The 19,618-nt window shown below is 45.1% G+C and overlaps 2 protein-coding genes across 2 annotated transcripts; one reads left to right on the forward strand and one right to left on the reverse strand.

Annotated features, from left to right (window-relative positions):
- The first annotated feature begins 1,587 nt into the window (after nucleotides 1-1,587).
- Nucleotides 1,588-7,975, forward strand: LOC120812984 (uncharacterized). Its single transcript, XM_078099993.1, has 3 exons — nucleotides 1,588-1,762; nucleotides 7,029-7,337; nucleotides 7,459-7,975. The coding sequence occupies exons 1-3, from the start codon at nucleotides 1,711-1,713 to the stop codon at nucleotides 7,596-7,598; spliced, it is 501 nt and encodes a 166-aa protein (XP_077956119.1). The 5' UTR covers nucleotides 1,588-1,710; the 3' UTR covers nucleotides 7,599-7,975.
- Nucleotides 7,976-9,778: 1,803 nt separating this feature from the next.
- LOC120812985 (CYFIP-related Rac1 interactor B-like) lies at nucleotides 9,779-19,610 on the reverse strand. Its single transcript, XM_078099990.1, has 11 exons — nucleotides 19,409-19,610; nucleotides 16,353-16,426; nucleotides 16,150-16,271; nucleotides 15,633-15,738; nucleotides 15,256-15,392; nucleotides 14,226-14,303; nucleotides 13,906-14,022; nucleotides 13,157-13,236; nucleotides 12,953-13,079; nucleotides 12,510-12,580; nucleotides 9,779-12,393 (listed from the first exon to the last, which is right to left on the reverse strand). The coding sequence occupies exons 2-11, from the start codon at nucleotides 16,423-16,425 to the stop codon at nucleotides 12,324-12,326; spliced, it is 981 nt and encodes a 326-aa protein (XP_077956116.1). The 5' UTR covers nucleotide 16,426; nucleotides 19,409-19,610; the 3' UTR covers nucleotides 9,779-12,323.
- Nucleotides 19,611-19,618: the final 8 nt, after the last annotated feature.

Below are 19,618 nucleotides of genomic sequence, written 5' to 3' on the forward strand. Positions count from 1 at the left end.
CCGGACACAACTAACAACCACACGCAGACGCCTGCCCGTCGTTCAATCCGGTCTTGGTCACATGTTTCGTCACCTTTCATCGTTCCAAGATGGCGCTTGAGCTCTTATGAAGGAACATCTGTGTCCTCATCGTGTTCTTCTGCCTGGAGGATCTGAGACCAAACACATTCATTATGATTATCGCTACTGCCTCGTTTGTTCACGTATTGTAGACGATCTCCTGCTAATATGTCTTCATTTAGGTCGGAGTGATTCATCAGATGAATAAATACCTCACGTTAAACTGCATTTCTTTGTCATTGTGCTACATGGAATGTACACACAGTACCTCCTGCTTCAGGTGCAGGTGAGTTACCTGCAGCGTCTTAATCCTCCAAAGCTGATGTAGGCGGGTGAGATGTAATGACACCAGACACAACACTAGATTTAGGGCTCCTTATCCGTGACTACTCCTTGGGTAGAGAGCAGAGTTAATGGAGCTGTTCCATTTTGTGATTATCAACTAGTTCCAGTGTACGATTATCCCTTTATCCCTTTCAACGTTTCACAAGTAAACTTGATGCATATTTTCTGCACACAAACACCTGCAGTAGTAACCGTCCTGCCAATATGATCAAGGGGAGAAAACAAACTGGAGTCAAAGCCTTAAAATGATGACTATGCATAGTGTGGTACAAGGTTCAGAGCGTCATCAGCAGCTCTCACATGAACAACATCTGGAATCATCGACCGAAACAACATCGACACCTTTAGCGTCAAACTATGTTGTTTACACACACAGTTCAATGTACGTTCTCTGTTCTGCACACAGACGACGTTCAACATGCTACGCTGCACAGTCACATGCAGAGAGCAACGGCACTTCCTGTTTCCCTCGTCACGTGTCGCTAGCTGTCCTGGGAGCGCAGCGCCCTCTAGTGGCTTCAGTGGTGAACATCATCGCCCCGCTGACTGGTGTCGACCACAGTCCCTCAGTCAGAGAGAACCAGGCCCACGGGGTCCATTCCAACGTGTCCTTGATGCGTAGCTGAGCTTAGCTAACGGGGACACGTCCAAGCGCGTGTAGCCGCTGTTAGCCCACTGCGGGCTAACGCGTGCTAACGTTACGTGCACGTAGAAAGTGGTTCTTCGTGTCCACACAGCAGCCCTCCATGTGGTTCTTAATAAAACAGGAACAACATGAAAACAAAGTAAAGTGCTGCTGCTTTTAAAATGATTTTGACCAAATACAAAGTCAACGTCCCTCCGTGACAGTCGCCTCCCGTCCCGCCTCCCCTCTTCCTCCTCGTCCTCCTCCTGCTCCTCTTCCTCCACCTCCTCCTCCTCTTCCTCCTCCCCCTCTTCCTCCTCCCCCTCCTCCTCCTCCTCCTGCTCCTCCCCCTCCTCCTCCTCCTCCTCCTCTTCCTCCTCCCACTCCTCCTTCCCTTCCTCCTCCGCCTCTTCCTCCTCTTCCTTCTCCTCCCCCTCCTCCTCCTGCTCCTCCCCCTCCACCTCCCCCTCCTCCTCTTCCTCCTCCACCTCCTCCTCTTCCTCCTCCTCCTCACAGAGTCCCAGATCGTCTCTGAGCTGCTCTGGTTCTTCTGTGTGAGGAGCAGCTTTAGCACCTGACCGGATGCTGGTGGAGGTGTGAGGACCCGCCTCCCTCCTCTCAGCTCGTCCTCCAGCTGCTTCAGAGCTCCACTTCTGCTCGTGTTCACCAGAGGAAACACGATGCACGCGATGCTTTCCCTCCCTGCTGCTGCTCTGTGCGCCCTGAGTTCAGGTGAGTGTTTGCAGCCACTCGACAAGCTCCGCCTCCGACGCACCTTCATCACCTGTCTGTTTGTCTGCAGCGCTGGTTGCCATGGCAGCACAGCTGATTCAGGAGGATTTGACGTTGACCAGGACAGTTGGTGGGAAAGTCTCCTTCAGCTGTGGAGGAACTGACCAGTGCCCCAGTGATTATGTCTACTGGTACCAGAAGAGAGACACAGGAACATTCACACTGATTCTTGATATTAATAAGAGAAGTGGATCCATAGATAAGAGGTACAATCATCCTCAGAAAGATGATTTCACAGCTGTGAAGAAAGAGTTTGGCTTTGATTTGGAGATCCAGAAGGTTGATCTCACTCATTCAGCCTCCTACTACTGCGCCTGTTGGATCCACAGTGAGCAAAGCTTCCTGCAGCCTGAACAAAAACCATCAGAAGAACAGGAAGCGTTTGACAAAGATCTAAAACCACATCTCAGGTGGACGTTCCTCCTCCAGCTGAGCCACAAACACGACTCATGATTTATTCGTCTTTATTCACACGAGCCTCAAAGTTTCCTGCAGTTTGTTGTTGCTTCATTCAGGAAGAACAAGAATGAAACAAGTTAAAGAAACTTATATTAAAACATGAACAAGCTTCAACATTTTGATGAAGGTTAAAGTCCTATTTAAGGAATAAAGTCTAATATCTCCTCACAATGATCATCTAACACTTCCTGTTTCTCCTTCACAATAAAAGCTAAACAGATTTCACCTGTAAATTTTACTCCTGTAAATGAAACATTTATTATTGTTTGTTATTATTTATTGTTATTGTCATTATGACTTTGATCAATTCGTTTGGTATTTCAATTAAATTCATTCATTAAACCCAAAATGGCAGATTACAAATGAACCTCAGAGGACTTTCAGTCAGTTTGTAGAACCAGAACCGTCACATCTGTCATACATGTTGGTGAAGTTTGTGTTTGTGTCCCGTCTTACGTCTGATTTTGATACTTCCTGTTTTATTGTGGCGTCTAAACCCACTCTTGTTTCATGTGCCTTGCCCTTCCTCTGGTGTCTCCTGTCGATTGTCTCCCCTGATTCCTAATTGTCTATATGTCAAGGCGGAAAAGAGTGAGTTCCATGCCACTACTGTCTTCTTCCTGGGCTTTATCGTAGCTCCTGGAAAGGTTCAGATGGATCCGGCTAAAGTAAGTGCGGTAGCCGATTGGCCTACACCTGATAACCGCAAGAAGTTGCAGCAATTCCTCGGTTTTGCGAACTTCTACAGGCGGTTTATCAGAGGCTTCAGCGCGACAGCAGCCCCGCTCCATGCTCTCACTCCCCCACAGGTCCCGTTCCGCTGGTCGGCCGACGCAGACGCAGCCTTCCGGGAGCTCAAGCGGAGATTCACCACAGCTCCCATCCTCACACTCCCCGACCCGGCTCGTCAGTTCGTGGTGGAAGTGGACGCCTCCAGCGAGGGGATCGGGGCCATCCTCTCCCAGCGAGCCGAAGGGGACCACAAGCTTCACCCCTGTGCCTTTTTGTCCCGCCGATTGACGCCAGCAGAGCAAAACGATGACGTGGGGGACCGGGAGCTACTGGCAGTGAAGGCGACATTGGAGGAATGGCGGCACTGGTTTGAGGGGGCTCAGCACCCGTTTTTGGTTTGGACAGATCACAAAAATCTACAATATATTAGGAAAGCCAAGCGACTCAATTCGCGTCAAGCCCGATGGTCATTGTTTTTTAACCGCTTTGATTTTTCTTTATCTTACAGACCGGGGGCGAGGAACACCAAGCCATCACGGTTGTTCAGCCCTAAGTCGGTGGCCAGGGCACCTGAGCCTATCCTCCCACTAAACTGTGTGACCCCTCCACCTCGTAGGTGTCCTGATAATCGTCTGTTTGTCCCCGTGGAATTGTGCCCTCAGGTCATTCACTGGGCTCACTCGTCCCTGCTCACCTGGCATCCGGGCGTACGGCGGACCATGTTTGCCAGGTTCTGGTGGCCCGCCATGTAGCCGGAGGTCCGGGAGTACGTGGAGGCATGCTCCATCTGTGCCAGAAACAAGAACTCCTCCAGAACCCGGGCAGGCTTGCTCCAGCCACTGCCCATTCCGTCCCGGCCATGGGCCGAGATATCGGTAGACTTTGTCACGGGGCTCCCGACGTCAAACAGTAACACCGCTATCCTGACTGTGGTGGACAGATTTTCCAAGACGGTGCACTACATAGCCCTACCTAAACTGCCATCAGCTAAGGAGACGGCAGTGGTGATGATGGACAGTGTGTTTAGGATTCACGGTTTACCCCAGGACATTGTGTCGGATCGGGGGCCACAATTCGTCTCCAGGTTCTGGAAGGAGTTTCGCAAGCTCATCTGAGCCACGGCGAGCCTTACATCGGGGTACCACCCTGATGTAAGGCTCTGCGTCATTGTCCTCCTCCCCGGCTCCGGCCTGACTGACAACATCGGGTTAATGAAGGTTTTCTCTGTGGGACCTTTTGGCTTGAGTTCTGGTCTGATTTTGATCTGCAGAAGATGTTCGTGGTCCCCAGAGGATGAATCTGTCACGGGATGCGGGTGGGAGGCAGGGCTCAAAATGCAGACTTGCAGGAACAAAAGGACTTTAATAGTCGAAGGTCAAAAACACACAGGCATGCAACTGACAGATACCCACAACAAGGGACACGACCATGCGTGGCGAAAGACAATGACGCGACAAGTGACACAAGAGACACACGGCTTAAATACACAAGGGAGGTGCAGGTGATTGGACACAGGTGGAAACTATTAGACAATCACAGGGGATGACGGGACAAGGCAGGAAGTGAAGTTACCCGGGGACACGAGTGGCAGAAAACTACAAAATACAACAGGAAGTGAACCACACCGTGACAGAATCCTCATATTAATACCTGTGAACTAACAGAGAAATGTCTAAGTTAAATAAGTTAAAACTTACTTACAAACATCAGAATCACCAGAATCACTTTTAAACAATATTCATGTTTAAATGTCAATAAATCCACCAATGATGTTTATTCAAGCTTTAATACATCAAAGTTAAACAGAAATGTGTCCTTGTTGATCCGTTATTTGTTTTTGTCCTAAACAGCTACAAACTTACCAAAGTGCGCTGGGTTCGTCCTCTGAGGACCATGAACGTGTCCTCGGAGACGTTGTGTTTTAGTGAGTTTAAGAAGAAAGAAAAGAAGAAACCGTTAATATGAAGAAATGAGAAACTCGTCCTGGAGATGAAATGTGACTCCGGCTCATCGACTCGTCCTCAGCAGGTTTTTGTCTCGCTCTCTTTCACTGTGGAATTATTATGATGATGATGGTGTTTACCATTATTATGGTTACTTAATCTTTGGCTCTGGGACCAAACTGTACGTAACAGGTAAGAATAAACGTTTAATTCCTTCAGTTGTTTCACTGAACAAGTTGAAAATGTGATTTTAATGAGTTCACGATGCTTCACATATTAATGTTTTCATCATTAGTAGATAATTATTGATCCCCTGCAGCTGCTGTGCATCAATAATTTTAAAAATTACTGAGTTATTCTTTATTTCTGCAGAAGATGAAAGTGATTTAGAGAGAAAATGTAAACATTGAAATGTATTTAAAATATACAGAATCTGATCCTTTCAGTTATTGAGCTTCATCTTAAATCAGAAAGTATATTAAATAAAAATGATCCTTGTTTTCAAACTGTAAATGTATTACTTTAAATATGTATATACTCTAAAAATATAATCTACTATGATAGAATTAGTAAATACTTGCCGTTACTATTTTAAGTGACGGTATATTGTTTTGAAGACAAATTGTTAGTATTATTATTAGTATTACATCACAGAAAGTGCAATTTCATTAAATAAGCCAATTTACAATTTGCTATAGATAAGTGACATAAGTACAATTTAAGTGCTACAATTTGTTAGTCTTTTAATCGAGGTATTATTATTATTAGTAGAAGTAACAAGAGTAAATTGTAAGCTGGCTAAATAAATAGTATTGTTATAACGACAGTAACTGAAATGAAGATTGTATTTTAGGAAAAGACAAATATGCAGTTCATTAGAATGTTTGTTTGCTTTCTGTTAGCGTGACCGTAAATCATCAGATCATACGTGTGTTTCCCTCTGATGATGAATTAGGTTTTATTTTATCTCCGTACAGCAGAGAATGTGTTTTTTTACTCATTTGGTTCAACTGTCAGAATTGTAAGAAAAATAAAAAGTATTTTTAGTGTTGTGTCTTATATTTATTTTTGTTTTTAAGCGTCACAATATTCATTTTATATTATTTAATTGGTAAAGATATTAGTCAAAATTGATACTTGTTATATTATTAAAGGATTACATTTTTATGACACATTTTATTTTTAAATGATCTGTTATATTTTGTATGAAATCATTTTACAGAAAAATGAAGAAATGATCATTTAGTTATATTTTGTTGTAATGTAGTATTTGTAATAATAGAATTCAGGTGAACACATTCTGTGTGCAGTGAACTCTGTGCTGTGTTGATTATCAATTTAGTCATTATTTTGTGTTCTATTATGTTACATACTATAATGTAATGTAAACTTTCATTGCGTTATGCAATGTTGACAAACGTAGTGTAATATTGTATTAAAACATATTGTTTGATTGCATCAAATTACATCATATTACGTTGTATTAAAATACATCACATTACGTTGTATAATAATACATCATATTACATGGTATTATATTACATCGTATTACGTTGTATTATATTACATCATATTACGTTGTATTATATTACATTACATTATATTACATTGTATTATATTACATTATTCACGTTGTATTATATTACATTGTATTATATTACATTGTACTATATTGTATTATATTACATTGTATTACAATGTATTATTTTACATTATATTACATTGTATTATAATACATCATATTACGTTGTATTATATTACATTGTATTACATTGTATTATATTACATCATATTACATTGTATTATATTACATTGTATTATATTGTTTTATATTACATTGTATTACATTGTATTACATTATATTACGTTGTATTATGTTACATCATATTACGTTGTATTATATTACATTGTATTACATTGTATTACATTATATTACATTGTATTATAATACATCATATTACGTTGTATTACATTACATTGTATTACATTGTATTATATTACATTATTCACGTTACTTTACATCATATTCTTGTAGGTTACATCACATGACGTCGTGTTATTCATGTCTTCAGGTGAGCCGGTGGTGAAGCCCGTGGTGAGCGTGTACCCAGCAGCATCCAGCGCCCACCTGCAGGGGAGGAGCTCCCTGCTGTGTGTGGCCTCCTCCATGTTTCCTCCTCTGGTCCGGTTCTCCTGGAGGAGACGTGAGGAGCACAGTTCTCTGCAGGAGAAGGTCCCTGATGATGCAGAGCAGCTGGAGTTCACAGAGTCCGGACGCACCGCCTCCATCTTGCTGCTCCATCAGCAGGAGACCAGCCGCTATCGATACCGCTGCTACGTCCACCATGAGGGGGGAAAGGTGGAGGCCCCGAGCGAACAAGGTGACCAGAGGTCATCATCTTCATCTTCACGTGGAGACGCTGCTGTAAAGACAGCAGAGGAGCAGAGGAGGCTCCTCCTGATGCTCCTCACTCACAACCAGTCCCTGCTTTTCTGTTTCAGCTCCTCCGTCAGCTCCGGGCCCGTCTCCGTACCAGGTGAAGCTGCTGTGCCGGCTGTACGTCGTGCTGATAGTGAAGAGCCTGGTGTTCTGCTGTGGAGTCTCTCTGGTGATGGTCCTCAGGAACGCGGCTCACATGTAGGACTTCTCTCCTCATCTCCTCCCATCAGTTTGTCCCTCTGATCAGCAAACATCTGCTGATCTTCACATGTTGAACACCATCATCCTAAAGGCATGAACACATACACGTGTGTATTCTACCAAGAGTTGCAGTAGATCCGTGTAAATCATTTCTCGTGTTAGTTGGAGTATTTCTACTTAAATATCTGATATAAAACAACATGATGCTGAATCATCAGCTGTCTGTTAAATATTCTTCTTTTCCTTCAAATGAATGTTGATTATCTGTTTGTTGAGTTGCTTTTATACGGAATATTGATGAAGTCTGTTGATGTTCTTTGTGTTTGTTTCTTCATGTGTTGAACACGTTATGAAATAAATAAAAACACACAGACACAATGTTACCGGACTAATTCCTTCAATGATGGAAATACAGAAACAAACCACAGCTCCTGATTCAGAGCTGCTCCCGTTTTAACGCTTTCACTCTTAAAGTCACTCCAGTGTCTCCACCTGAAGGAGGATCTATTTCCTGGACCACGGACCTCCGACCAGAAGCTTCATCAGAGGATTCTGGGTCTCGTCCACACGGTGAAGACCTCCAGGTGGGTCGTCAGCGGAGGTCTCTGGGTGCACAAAAGGCCTCCAGAGAGGAAGAGAGGAGAGGAAGAGGAGCTGGTGAGCGTGGCAGACGTTCTCTGTGGTTATTAGCTCTCATGACGAGCTGCTCACAGCCCGTCACCACTTCCTCTCCTGCAGCAGATGCTGTGTGGTTTCTGCAGAGACGTTCTCACAGGAGCCACACGGCGACAGTTACAAGCATCTCCTCTGGTGTGAGATATCACACATTTCTCACATATCTCACATATCTTACATATCACACATGTCTCACATATATCTCACATATCACACATATCACACATACCTCACATACCTCACATATCTCACATATCACACATATCTCACATGTCACACACATCTCACATATCACACACATCACACATATCTCACATATCTTACACATCACACATGTCTCACATATATCTCACATATCTCACATATCACACATATCTCACATCTCACACACATCTCACATATCTCACATATCTCACATATCACACATCTCACACACATCTCACATATCACTCATATCTCACATATCTCACATATCTCACATTCAGTGCAGTGGTAACGGTAGCACTACATCACTGCCACGATGAAGAAATACATTCAAGAGATTACACCTATTGAAAGATCGTAACCTGGATTCAACCCTGGTGAGCAAAACTATGAAAAGTCCCAAAGCAGCTGAACTACGAGTCCACCAACGTCACCTACTGGTTCCATCGACATGTAGTTATTGATGCCTTAAGTTGCAGCTCGTCAAAAAAAAACATTTTGGTTCAGGATGAAGCGAGACAACTGGAGACCTAACTGACCGTTAGCACCTTGTCTCTATGTTCCTCAGAGATCAGGGGTGCAGATCCTACTAAAGGCCTGATTCTTCTGCAGAGAAGATACAAGAATAAAGTTATCTGACTCAACACCTGATCTCTGTCAGTCTGAGAGGAAACGAACAAAGGGAGCGTCTGTGGGCCGAGCTGTCAGAGAGAGGAGATGTGGACCTACGACCCCCCATGAAGACGCTGTAACGGTCTCGTGGTGTTTGGGGGCCTCTAGTGGCGCCCTGCAGATTGTGTGTGTGTGTGTCTTCCCTCTTTGTGACGACCATATAGTCCTTGTTTGTGAGGACACACTCCCTCCTTTCACCGTCTTTTGGGTTTTAGCTTTATTCTTATTGCGTTGCAGCAGAAGCTTCCGACCCCAAAACTGCAAAGTACTACCGGGTCACGTTTGAGAACTTCAACATCTCACTACGATTAAAGTCATTTGTATGTAACTTCCAGTGTTTAATGTTTGCCCATTTCTTGGTAAAAAGTTTATTCAGACAATCAAAAATAAAGAGAATAAAGGCAATATGAGCAGAAACACATCAGACGGAATAAACGTCGTGAAAAGCAGAAGTGAAACTAACGAGTCTAAAGAGGGATTTAAAAATAACAACGGTTCCTCAATCAGCAAAAGCAAACCGATGTTTTATTCTCAGACTCGTGTTTCGTAGATTCGGCGTCGCATACGGACAGAAAACATCTAATTACAGTTTTTCAAAAATACTGGCAGAATAAATAAAAATGAACTCAATTTTTCTTAAAAATGTAAAATCTTTATTTTGCCAACAGAAACATGATCTGAGCGCATTTAATGCCGTATTATCCCTGACGCCGCAAAGCACAACAAAAAGGTTTCCAGTCAGATCCGCTTCCTCTCGTATTCGTACCTCCGTCACAGTGACTTAAACACGTTATCCATCCAGCTTAAATACACTCGAGTCCTCTGGGGTTCTCTTTAAAGTACCGGATCAACAGAACCACGGCCGCTGGAGAAGGTCGCCGACGATCTGAAGACTCTGCGTTGGTTCCTGGAGCCTCGTTGAATAGATTCTTCCTGTAGAAACATGGCGGCCGGTCGAGCTTCACCAGATGTGCCAAAAAACAACCGCTCAGTCTTTTTTTCGCTTTCCCAAAACATCTTGAGGTGAATCAGCAAGCGGCTGTTCAGTTTCTGGAAGTGTTTCAGGTTTCTCTTTCGTTTGTGTCTCGTAGTAAATTGATCTATAAACCTGATGGTGAGGAACCAAACGAGGCCGAGAGGACGCGCCACTCAGGATGAGGGCGACTGGTTGCTATGGGAACCGTCCGAGACCAGACTTCATTTCCACCTGAAGACTAACTGAAGGTTGAGAGTCTTGGACCCTGTTTTCCACCAGAGAATCCAGAAACAAGGAAGAAACATTCAGGAGCTTCTTCTACGATCCCGAAATGAACATTTAGCTTTGATTAACAACCATACAAGAGATGATGAAATAATCGCTTAGTGATGCAAATGTGTAAAAAGTTTGAATTGTTTTTGTCGGATTTCTCCACAAGACGACAAGAAAACAGCTTTAAAATGCTTGTTTTTTAGTGGAGTTTGGGGGCAGCGAAGCGAAACGTTTGACCTTATTTTATTGTATCTTAATGAAGTCGCTCGTTTTTCGGTGTGAACTTTAGAAAGAAAGAAAAGACAGAAGCTACGACACATTCCTCATCCGTCCTTTGAGGCACTGACAGTGAATCTACAGGCAAACGCTTTTAAACTCGTCTCCCGAACATGTGACGAAAACCGCGAAGCTGAGAAGCTCGAAGACCTTTGATTGAAATCTGAGGCAGGAACTTCAGCCCGAGGAACCGACTGAGAACCAGGTTCCTCCTCTGGAAAAGGATCTGAAGAACCCGTCGGCGTCGCTCGTGAGCCGCGTTCACGCCGCTCAGGACGGTTTGATGATAGAAGATATCGATCTCCAGGTTCTGTTCCCTCACGAACATCCTCCACTTTTGGTTGAACTAAGATTAAAAGTTGGATATTCTGAGGGAGGACTAATCAATCAACACGAGCGGTGCGCAGGAATAAGTTACTTTGGGAGTACTGAGTACTGAGTACTAAGTACAGAGTACTGATTACAGAGTACTGAGTACTGAGTACTGATTACAGAGTACTGATTACAGAGTACTGATTACAGATTACTGATTACAGAGTACTGAGTACTGATTACAGAGTTCAGAGTACAGAGTACTGATTACAGAGTATTGAGTACTGATTACAGAGTACTGATTACAGAGTACAGAGTACTGATAGAACTGATTAAGTTGAGAGCGGCGGTGTTGTGCTTTAAGCCGTCTCCGTGTTAACTGGTGACAGAAAGAGTCTCACAGCGACTGACGTTAAATGACAAACACACATTTAAAGGTCATTGAAGGCTTCTGTTGGTGTTTAAGGTTAAATGTTTTTCCGTCGCTACGAACACTCAGGAAGCTCAGAGGCTCCGTTTAACGCGGTAACTGATTAAACCAGAACACCGGCGACCACAAGCGCTGAACGCGTAGACCAGTAAGAGAGAACACAGCAGTTTGCCTCCGTTATGGAAGTCACCTAAACGACAGCCGTGAGTCTCTGAGGGGGTTTGAGGTTCGGCTCATGGGCTCATCATCTCATCATCTCGTCATCTCGTCATCTCATCATCTCATCATCTCGTCATCTCGTCATCTCATCATCTCATCATCTCGTCATCTCATCATCTCATCATCTCATCATCTCATCATCTCGTCATCTCATCATCTCATCATCTCGTCATCTCGTCATCTCATCATCTCGTCATCTCGTCATCTCGTCATCTCGTCATCTCGTCATCTCATTATCTCATCATCTCGTCATCTCGTCATCTCGTCATCTCATCATCTCGTCATCTCGTCATCTCATCATCTCATCATCTCGTCATCTCATCATCTCGTCATCTCATCATCTCGTCATCTCATCATCTCATCATCTCGTCATCTCATCATCTCATCATCTCGTCATCTCGTCATCTCATCATCTCATCATCTCATCATCTCATCATCTCATCATCTCATCATGGGAATGCTCCTCAGCGAGGAACATGAACTGATTAACCGTCTGATTAATCTGAGGAGACGTGAACGCAGCTCGAGCACAATTTTCTTGGATCAAACAACTTTTTAAAAAACAACAACAAAAAAAACTTCCCTTTTTTAAAATGAGAGTAAAAAAAACACTGAGGACAAAAACAACAAAATATTAAACATTTGTTCAGTAGTTCTTCTTGAAATTTGGACCACAATACTTCTGTCTGTTAATTGGGCTGCAGCATGTTTTTGATCTGCTTGGACGTGGCCTCGTCGTTCAGGTGTTTGGTCGTATACCTGCAGGGACGAGTTCAACAACCGCTCAGCAAAACAAACAATGATGGACGATAATCAAAAGGAGAATGAGATTAATGTCCTGTGGGTTTGTGTGGTGCGTTTGAGGACAATCAGACCTGAGAGCGTTGAGTAATCCCTCCACACTGCTGGGCGGCTGCTCCTTCAGAACTCTGATGCAGCCTTTCATCTGGAAGTGATGATAATAATAATCTACAGGTGTGTGTGTGTGTGTGTCTGTGTGTGTGTGTCTGTGTGTGTGTGTGTGTGTGTGTGTGTGTGTGTGAGTCTGTGAGTGAGTCTGTGTGTGTGTGTGTGTGTGTGTGTGTGAGTCTGTGAGTGTGTGTGTGTGTGTGTGTGTGTGTGTGTGTGTGTGAGTCTGTCTGTGTGTGTGTGTGTGTGAGTCTGTGTGTGTGTGTGTGTGTGTGTGTGTGTGTGTGAGTGTGAGTGTGAGTGAGTGTGTGTGTGTGTGTGTGTGTGTGTGTGAGTCTGTGTGTGTGTGTGAGTCTGTGTGTGTGTGTGAGTCTGTGTGTGTGTGTGTGTGAGTGTGTGTGTGTCCTACGTCTATGTTGCAGGTCTTGACGAAGGCTCCGGCCGGGTGAACGTGGTCGTACAGGATGATGACGCCGACCATCACGCGGAGGCAGAACAGCACCGTCTCCTCGCTGGCGAAGCGGCTGCGGTACTCTCTGCACACAGACACACACCGAATCACACACAATACCACACACACACACACAATGTGGTGGTGCGTTCGGGGACTCACGGTGTTTCCAGCATCACTTTGCACACGCTGGCCATCGTGCTCAGACAGTCGGTCGTGTTTTCTATCGGGACGTCCACGTTCTGGACGAAAGGGACAATGAAGGTTTATTTAATTTACACAAACACTGTAGAACGAGATTAATATCAGAAACATTTAAATATTAATACAGCTTAATGCTAAAGTTTGTTGTATTGTTTTATTTTTAATTATTACGCTGATTTCATATTGTTGACAAATTGAATCTGTTAATCTTTAATAATTCAGATAAATGTTATAAATATTTCCTTGTGAAAGGCAGCAAAAGCAAAAGATCGTAATCATGCAGATAATCTTATTATGTGGTGACGTCGCCTTCATGGACACCTTTAATATAAAGAAATCTTTTCTCTAAATTGAATTGGAAGTCTGTGTCGCTTTAATCCTTTTCATGAAATTGCCTTTTATTTCTTATATTATTGGGAGGTTGTAGCTCAGCAGGTTGTCCTTGTTCTATCTTATTTTATTTATTTATTTATTTATTTCTATTAGATATTTTCAGGACAGTTAAACACATAATGCATAAACAGAAATGTAAACGAAAAAATATTGACAGACATAAAATAATATATAATAATATCAAATTAAACAGAAAATGTTGACAAACATAATCATAATATGAAATGTTAATATTAAAATGAATATAAACTAAACTAAATTGTGAAGGTAAACATGAATACATTATAAACATCAATATAAATATCAGGACTCACGTCAGAGACGAACTTTGACGTGGCGTCGCTGAGCGTCTTCAGCATCGGCGTGGCGCTGGCGTAGAACAGAGACATCCGATTGGCCAGCTCGTTGTTCACCTCGTTCCCTGAGTCGGCCTGGGGGGGGGGGGGGGGGGGGGGGGCGACAGGTTGCCATGGATACGAGATCGGAAACATCTCAGAACCTTTCCAGCCGATTGTTCTGAGGCTCAACATTAAAAATGTTTCCGGAGCTTTATTTAAAATTCTAGTTTTCAAAGTTTTGAAAGAAGATCTACTTATTTATTATGTAATTATTCAGATTAATTGTTTCCTCTCACAGAAAGGTTGTTGATTCGCATGCGGCTGATGGTTCTCCGATAATAGCTGAAGTCATTCTGGATGGCCGGGTTCGTCATCTGGAACAAAGACAAACGGGGTGATAGGGGAGGTGCAGGAGGTGCAGGAGGTGCAGGAGGTGCAGGAGGTGCAGGAGGTGAAGGAGGTGCAGGAGGTGCAGGAGGTGCGGGAGGTGCAGGAGGTGCAAGAGGTACGGGAAGTGCAGGAGGTACGGGAGGTGCAGGAGGTGCGGGAGGTGCAAGAGGTGCGGGAGGTGCAGGAGGTGCAAGAGGTGCAGGAGGTGCGGGAGGTGCGGGAGGTGCAGGAGGTGCGGGAGGTGCGGGAGGTGCAGGAGGTGGGGGAGGTGCAGGAGATGCAGGAGGTGCAAGAGGTGCGGGAGGTGCAGGAGGTGCGGGAGGTGCGGGAGGTGCAGGAGGTGCAGGAGGTGCGGGAGGTACGGGAGGTGCAGGAGGTGCAGGAGGTGCAGGAGGTGCAGGAGATGCGGGAGGTGCGGGAGGTGCGGGAGGTGCAGGAGGTGCAGGAGGTGCGGGAGGTACGGGAGGTGCAGGAGGTGAGGAGGTGCAGGAGGTGCAGGAGATGCAGGAGGTGCGGGAGGTGCAGGAGGTGCAGGAGGTGCGGGAGGTGAGGAGGTGCGGGAGGTGCAGGAGGTGCGGGAGGTGCAGGAGGTGCAGGAGGTGCGGGAGGTGCAGGAGGTGCAGGAGGTGCGGGAGGTGCGGGAGGTGCAGGAGGTGCGGGAGGTACGGGAGGTGCAGGAGGTGCAGGAGGTGCGGGAGGTGCGGGAGGTGCGGGAGGTGTAGGAGGTGCAGGAGGTGCGGGAGGTGCGGGAGGTGCAGGGGGTGCGGGAGGTGCGGGAGGTGCGGGAGGTGCAGGAGGTGCGGGAGGTGCGGGAGGTGCAGGAGGTGCAGGAGGTGCAGGAGGTGCGGGAGGTGCGGGAGGTGCGGGAGGTGCGGGAGGTGCAGGAGGTGCGGGAGGTACAGGAGGTGCAGGAGGTGCAGGAGGAGGTGAGCAGACCTTGAGCTCGTCGAAGCGCAGCGTGAAGTGAAGGATGTGAGCGAACTGACGAGCCAGAGCTTGTTTCTGCTCCAGATGCTGAGTGGGAGTCAGAGTGGAGGTGGTGAGGACGTCCAGGAGGCACCGCAGACTGGACTCTGGGGGGGAAGAGGGGAGGAGACAAGAAGGGGGACAAGAGAGACCACATCAGCAACAGGAGACCAGGAGACCTGAATGAGACATCATGACACCGTTGCCCCCTACAGGCCGCTGAAGGACCTCCTGGTGGAGAAGTTGGTTCTCATCCTTCAGGTCCGTCATAACAAAATGTCTCTTTAGATTCTCTGAACTACAACAGGAAGTCGTTTCGAAGGGAAACGTAGTCTTCGGGCTCTTACCGAGTTTCTGGGAGAACTGGTAGAAGGTTTTGAGTTTACCGACCAGAGGAACCACGGCGGACCAGGCCTTCTCCTGGACGCCCTCCACCCCGGGACTCTGGATGGCCTGAAGACACACGCAGTACAGTAAAAGTACTAGTATGTACTCTGTTACAGAACTACATAACACTGTCAGATATACTCAACCACAGTAAAAGTACTAATACCTTAATATACTTTACCACAATGTAAAAGTACTTCCACAGAGGGAACAATATTAAATGCAACCAGTAAATGTTTAGTGTCATTGATGTGTTGACCAACCGAACCACAGTCTCATTGATTCACCGTCTAATTAATTTAATTATTGATTCATTGTTTCATTGATTCATTGATTAATTGACTGATGGGTTCAGGTGTTCTTGTGTAACACAAACATCAGATTCTTTTAAACTCGTGTAACCGTCTAAATAGTAAAAGTACTCGCGTGAGGTACAAGTACCTGAGAAGCGCCGTGCACTGCAGTACAAGTACCCACCTGTCGTATCTCCTCCCCCGCTCCTCTGTAGGCCTGCAGGTGGTCCAGGACCAGCCGGGCCTCCGTCAGCGTCTGGTTCACCTCCTCCCACACCGCCGTCTCCGACTGCGAGGGCTGGGCGTCTACAGGGGGGTCAAAGGTCAAACACGGCTCGGTCGCTGCGCGGGCGCGTGTGTGTGTCTGTGTGTGTGTGTGTGTCTCACTCTCAAAGTCCAGGAAGAAGTTCCCCCCGTTGTTGTCGATGTCTCTGGTCAGCACCTTGATCAGGTTCCCCATGCTGAGACACACGAGACACACATGAGTCCACGTGGACGCGCACATAACAACAGCATCCTCAGTCCCGTGGACTTAGTTTCCAGTCCACTAAAATAAATATTAATTAAAATAGTTCCAATCGTTTTCAAATGTATTTGTTCATATATTGTAAAAATATATATATTTGCAAATAATTTAATATGTAATTCATGTATTTACCACATCTAATAGTTTGATAGTATTTTTCACTATTGCTCTTTGACCAAACAAAGTTTGAACTAGATGAACACTGTCACAAGGGGCATGTCACGTGAGGGGCGTGTCATACAATGGGCGTGTCGTGTGAGGGGCGTGTCATATAGTGGGCGTGTCATACAGTGGGCGTGTCCTCTACTTGGAGCCTTGCAGAGCTGTTTTTGGAGGCGTTCTGTGTCTTTATAGCACGGACAACAGGAAGTGAACGTGACGTAGCTGAAGGCCGCGAAGAAGAGGTGAAAGAAGAAGAAGACGAAGAGCAGAAAGAAGAAGACAAAAAAGGAGAAGAAGAAGAGGAGGAGGAACATGAAAAAGACTGTTTAAAGCAGCGACGTCAAAGTCAACTGTTTGTGTTATTTAAGATGTGTAGAATCGACAGCGTCATGATGACCACAGACTGACCTTTGACCTGGAGTGCGTTTCAAGGAGCGGGTTTAGTGTAAACTCAGAGTTTGTTCACCCTGAGATGAGGGAAACTCCATGGTACCATGGTAACTAAAGCTCAGGCTCAGTCACCATGGTAACTAAAGCTCAGGCTCAGTCACCATGGTAACTAAAGCTCAGGCTCAGTCTCCATGGTAACTGAGCCTGTGAACATCACCTGGTCGGGAGCAGGTTTTCTTTCTCCTTCCACAGGCTCCTCCCTCTGACAGCGGCCCAGCCAATCACACAGCGCGCTTTACTTTGCTCATTCATTCATTCACTCTGTATCAGTTTACACATATGAACAAAATAAGATGTTACGTTAAAGACTAAAGTGTTTTCTGGACGATCCTGTTGATGAAGAAGCGCTTTCACTTTGTTAAACACGTCGGGGGAGAATATTGAGGCCCGATCAGATGTATTGTCGTTTCCAGATGACTACTTGTTTGAACGCTATCGTTTTTCTTCACAGTCCATCAAATATGTCCATGACCTCAGCCGTCCTCATAGAAGTAACGTCCCCATCGTGGACGTGCTCTCACATACGAGCACATTCTTTGTGTAGTATCACGTGTTTTCCTTTACAACAGTCGAATATCAGTAAAGCTGCTGCATGCAGAGCCGTGAGAAACGTCTTTTAAACCTTTTTGTTGGACACAAACCAGTGAGACGTTAAAGAGGAGTCTCACAGGACGCAGGAAATATTAACTGAATATTAACGTAACACTATAGTGGAACTTACAGTTTCTCTGCCTTCTGCAGCAGCAGCGGCGTTTTCTGTCTAATTACGGGTTCGTTCTCGTTCGCTTGCATTAATATTTGCAGGTGAATCTACTGTTTGTGGTGGTTGTCATGGTAACTCGTGGTATCGTGGCTCCATTCATGCTGCCTTCATCCTGTGATGCTGCACGCGCTCAACTCTGAGTCAACCGAGTCCAGTTGATTGACCGACTCCAATCAGCTGTCGTGAGTTTGTTAAGCGTCCTACGTGGACCGGACCCTGCTGGCCAGCGCGATGTAAACGAAGCTCCGCCTCGGCCCTCGAAACGGAACAGTCGTTCTTCTCAGACACGAGCTCAGGAAAGAGGAAGTGATGAAGTGTCTGAAAGTTTGGCCCAAATTGAAAACAGAGGAAGTAAAGTGAAGCGAATGAATAATACGCAGAGAGGAAATACTCCACCGCTTAAACTGTCGAGATACAAGTAGTATTTCAGGCCTCAAACACAGCGGCCAGTACTGCCTTCTGACTCGTCCTCAAACACAAATGAAATAATACTCTGTGACGTTTACAGGGATTCAAACCTCATCACGCGTGTACCGTGTTTTCTACTCAGCCACAAGTCTGAGCTCCGATTTTGTCAATTTAACAAAGTGAAAAGCTGCCAGGAGCCAGAAATGTGAAAAACTATAGTAATATAAGTATATATGTACATATGTATATATATATACTTTATTAATATAATGATAGAAATAATGTGATTCATTTAAATCATTTTTTTAATGATACAACACGGAAATATGAATATAATAACCAAATTAGTATTGATATAATGATAACTGTACACAAGTACACAAGAACATTAGAGGATATTGTACTTTTACTTTACATCATTTACTTGTGATGGAGTATTTTTATACGCAGGACTAAAGTGAAAGTATCGGTGTAGGAATATTTATCCTTCATATTAATATACTTTCAACAGTTCAAAAGAAAGAATAACATGTATTGACGAAGCACAATCATTGATTGATATCTCTTATTAATACATCATCATTTATTAGCTGATTAATAATCAGAATCTGTAAAGTGAAAGAGATGCAGAACGCAGTAAAAAGTACAATGTTTACTCTGAGAAACAGCAGGAAATGGAAACAACTCAAGTACAAGTATATCAAAATGTACTTATACTTCCCACCGCTGTGAGTCAATGTATTAATACTTTTCTTTGCGTCGTCTCTGTAATTGGAAGTACAGTGTCTAAAGTTTGCAGTACAAGTACCTCGCAGCTGTACTCGGGTGTGTAAGGTGTTGTAGTTTATTCACAGACACGGTGTGACGTCACACGCCTTCAGGGAGAGGATCGAACCCTCTGATCAGAGACTCAACACCGATATTATTATTGTTGTTGTTGTTACTGTTGTTATTACTGTTGTTGTTGTTGTTATTGTTGTTATCTTATTAGAGGGAGTAACGAGGGGAAGCCTGAAGTCTCGCTCTGGTTCCTGAGTCTGCGGGACCTGACACGTCTGATCCGAGACCGGGATCCACCCGAAGAGAACCCGCGCCCCCCCGAGCCGCCAGACCCCCCCTTTCCCGCCTCCTCACCTTCACTGATCGCCGATCGATATCCTCGGATCGATACCCTGCGTGTGTGCGTCGGTGCTCCGGTGTGCGCGTGTCTCCCGCCTCCTTCTTCACGCCGCGCGAGCGTGAACCCGGAAAAGCGGCCGCGCGCGCTGCGTTAACCATAAAAGGAGTGATTTCCTCTCGAGGAACTGAGCCGGCAGCCAATCAGCGAGCAGCATCTGCGACCCG

Source organism: Gasterosteus aculeatus, chromosome 3 (assembly GCF_964276395.1).
Source record: "Gasterosteus aculeatus chromosome 3, fGasAcu3.hap1.1, whole genome shotgun sequence".
Lineage (NCBI taxonomy): Eukaryota > Metazoa > Chordata > Actinopteri > Perciformes > Gasterosteidae > Gasterosteus > Gasterosteus aculeatus.

Excerpts from the sequence above, each read along its gene's own strand:
- LOC120812985 (XM_078099990.1), bottom strand. The coding sequence starts at position 16,425 with ATGGGGAACCTGATCAAGGTGCTGACCAGAGACATCGACAACAACGGG. Across the intron at positions 14,023-14,225 it reads TGCGAATCAACAACCTTTCT|GCCGACTCAGGGAACGAGGT; the intron begins GTGAGAGGAAAC and ends CCCCCCCCCCAG. Across the intron at positions 13,080-13,156 it reads AAAGTGATGCTGGAAACACC|AGAGTACCGCAGCCGCTTCG; the intron begins GTGAGTCCCCGA and ends GTCTGTGTGCAG.
- LOC120812984 (XM_078099993.1), top strand. The coding sequence starts at position 1,711 with ATGCACGCGATGCTTTCCCTCCCTGCTGCTGCTCTGTGCGCCCTGAGT. Across the intron at positions 1,763-7,028 it reads TCTGTGCGCCCTGAGTTCAG|GTGAGCCGGTGGTGAAGCCC; the intron begins GTGAGTGTTTGC and ends TCATGTCTTCAG. Across the intron at positions 7,338-7,458 it reads GGAGGCCCCGAGCGAACAAG|CTCCTCCGTCAGCTCCGGGC; the intron begins GTGACCAGAGGT and ends TTTCTGTTTCAG.